This window comes from Hetaerina americana, unplaced genomic scaffold (assembly GCF_022747635.1).
Source record: "Hetaerina americana unplaced genomic scaffold, ioHetAmer1.1.p SCAF_10, whole genome shotgun sequence".
NCBI lineage: Eukaryota > Metazoa > Arthropoda > Insecta > Odonata > Calopterygidae > Hetaerina > Hetaerina americana.
Window position 1 is genome coordinate 3,346,971 of NW_027286070.1, and position 1,292 is coordinate 3,348,262.

General features: G+C 53.9%; 1 protein-coding gene across 1 annotated transcript; it reads right to left on the reverse strand.

Moving 5' to 3' along the window:
* Window positions 1–292: 292 nt before the first annotated feature.
* Window positions 293–646, reverse strand: LOC139700180 (uncharacterized). The gene has a single exon (XM_071598762.1). It carries the CDS (start codon window positions 644–646, stop codon window positions 293–295), a length of 354 nt encoding a protein of 117 aa, XP_071454863.1.
* Window positions 647–1,292: the final 646 nt, after the last annotated feature.

Genomic DNA, 1,292 nt, shown 5'->3' on the forward strand with positions numbered 1-1,292 from the left:
AATGCCGAGGAGACAGATCTCCTACAAATAGGTGTGAAGAATGCATGTACTCTACTTATAACTGTAAATATATCACTGATGTGATTGCTTCGTCCCATGGCGAAATTAAATAAAAGACCTTAAGTAAATTTCCACCGAAAACTTAAAATGGACAAAGTAAACATCAAATATTGGAAAATTGAAAAGGTATTTTTTTCTATCGCCATGTCTAAAATATATCGATAAGTCTCGCATGCTCTTCAATCGCGATACATACTAATATTAACCAACGACAGCGGACCTTGCATGCTTGTTAGGTGGTGACGCACTCGCGTGCTGTCCGTACCTGAGGCATCCGGAAGGGCCTGGGGGACTGCGGGGGTGCGGCACCGGCGGGCCATCTCGGCCGGGGGCAAGGGATGTAGGGAGGCGGGAGGGGCCCGCCGGGAGAGTAGGCGCGGTAGGGCACGATGGGCGGCGGCGAGGGGGCGAAGGGCGACGGGGGCCGGAAGAAGACGGGCGAGGGCGAGGCCACTCGGGGGCCCCAGCCGCCCCCGCCCGGCGGCGACTGCAGGTGGTGCGGCGGCGGCGGGCGGTGGGGCGGCGGCATGCCCTGCTGGAAGCGGTGCTGGGGGCGGTGCGGGTCCTGCGGCGGTGGCTGCGACATGGCGCACTCCTCCTTCTTAGTGTTCAGTCCAAAGGCTCACAGCGACATCACCTCCTTCGACGGCCAGGGCCCTGCGACTAAGGGGCGAGAGTGATCTGCGCTCGCCCCAAGCTGCGTGTCCGCCAGGCCTGCGAAAGGAGAAAAGGGATACCGTTGAAACATCGGTTGGCACCGCAAAGAGAACTTTCCCAAGACTCTTCCTCGTACCTCACGAGGTGACTTAGCGTAAACGATCTCAAGAGCCTTGCAGACGATGTTTCTCGCCAAACCAGAGCCTTGGATATAAAATAAAAGAGTTTCGGGCTTCGATTCCATGCTCCTGAGTTCGAGAGATAAAGTTCACTCCCGGGGCGGAATGTTATGCCCAACAAGCCTTTGTGTCCCAAACTTTTTAAATGTCCATGCTTCCGTGTAGCCAAAAAAATTAAATTTCTAAAATTATGATGAAATGTATATTCAGCTGACTGGCTTTAAAAGATTGGCAGCAAGACATAATACGAATGGTAGCCTGCGGTCCCGCCATGAACACTCATAACCCATTCAGCCACCTCCAAGTTCCTAGAAGGGACGAAAGTTACGTTTCCGCCAGAGTTTCTGTAATGGTATGCTACTTCCTCCCTCTTCCGGGAGCATGGAGCCGAAGCTC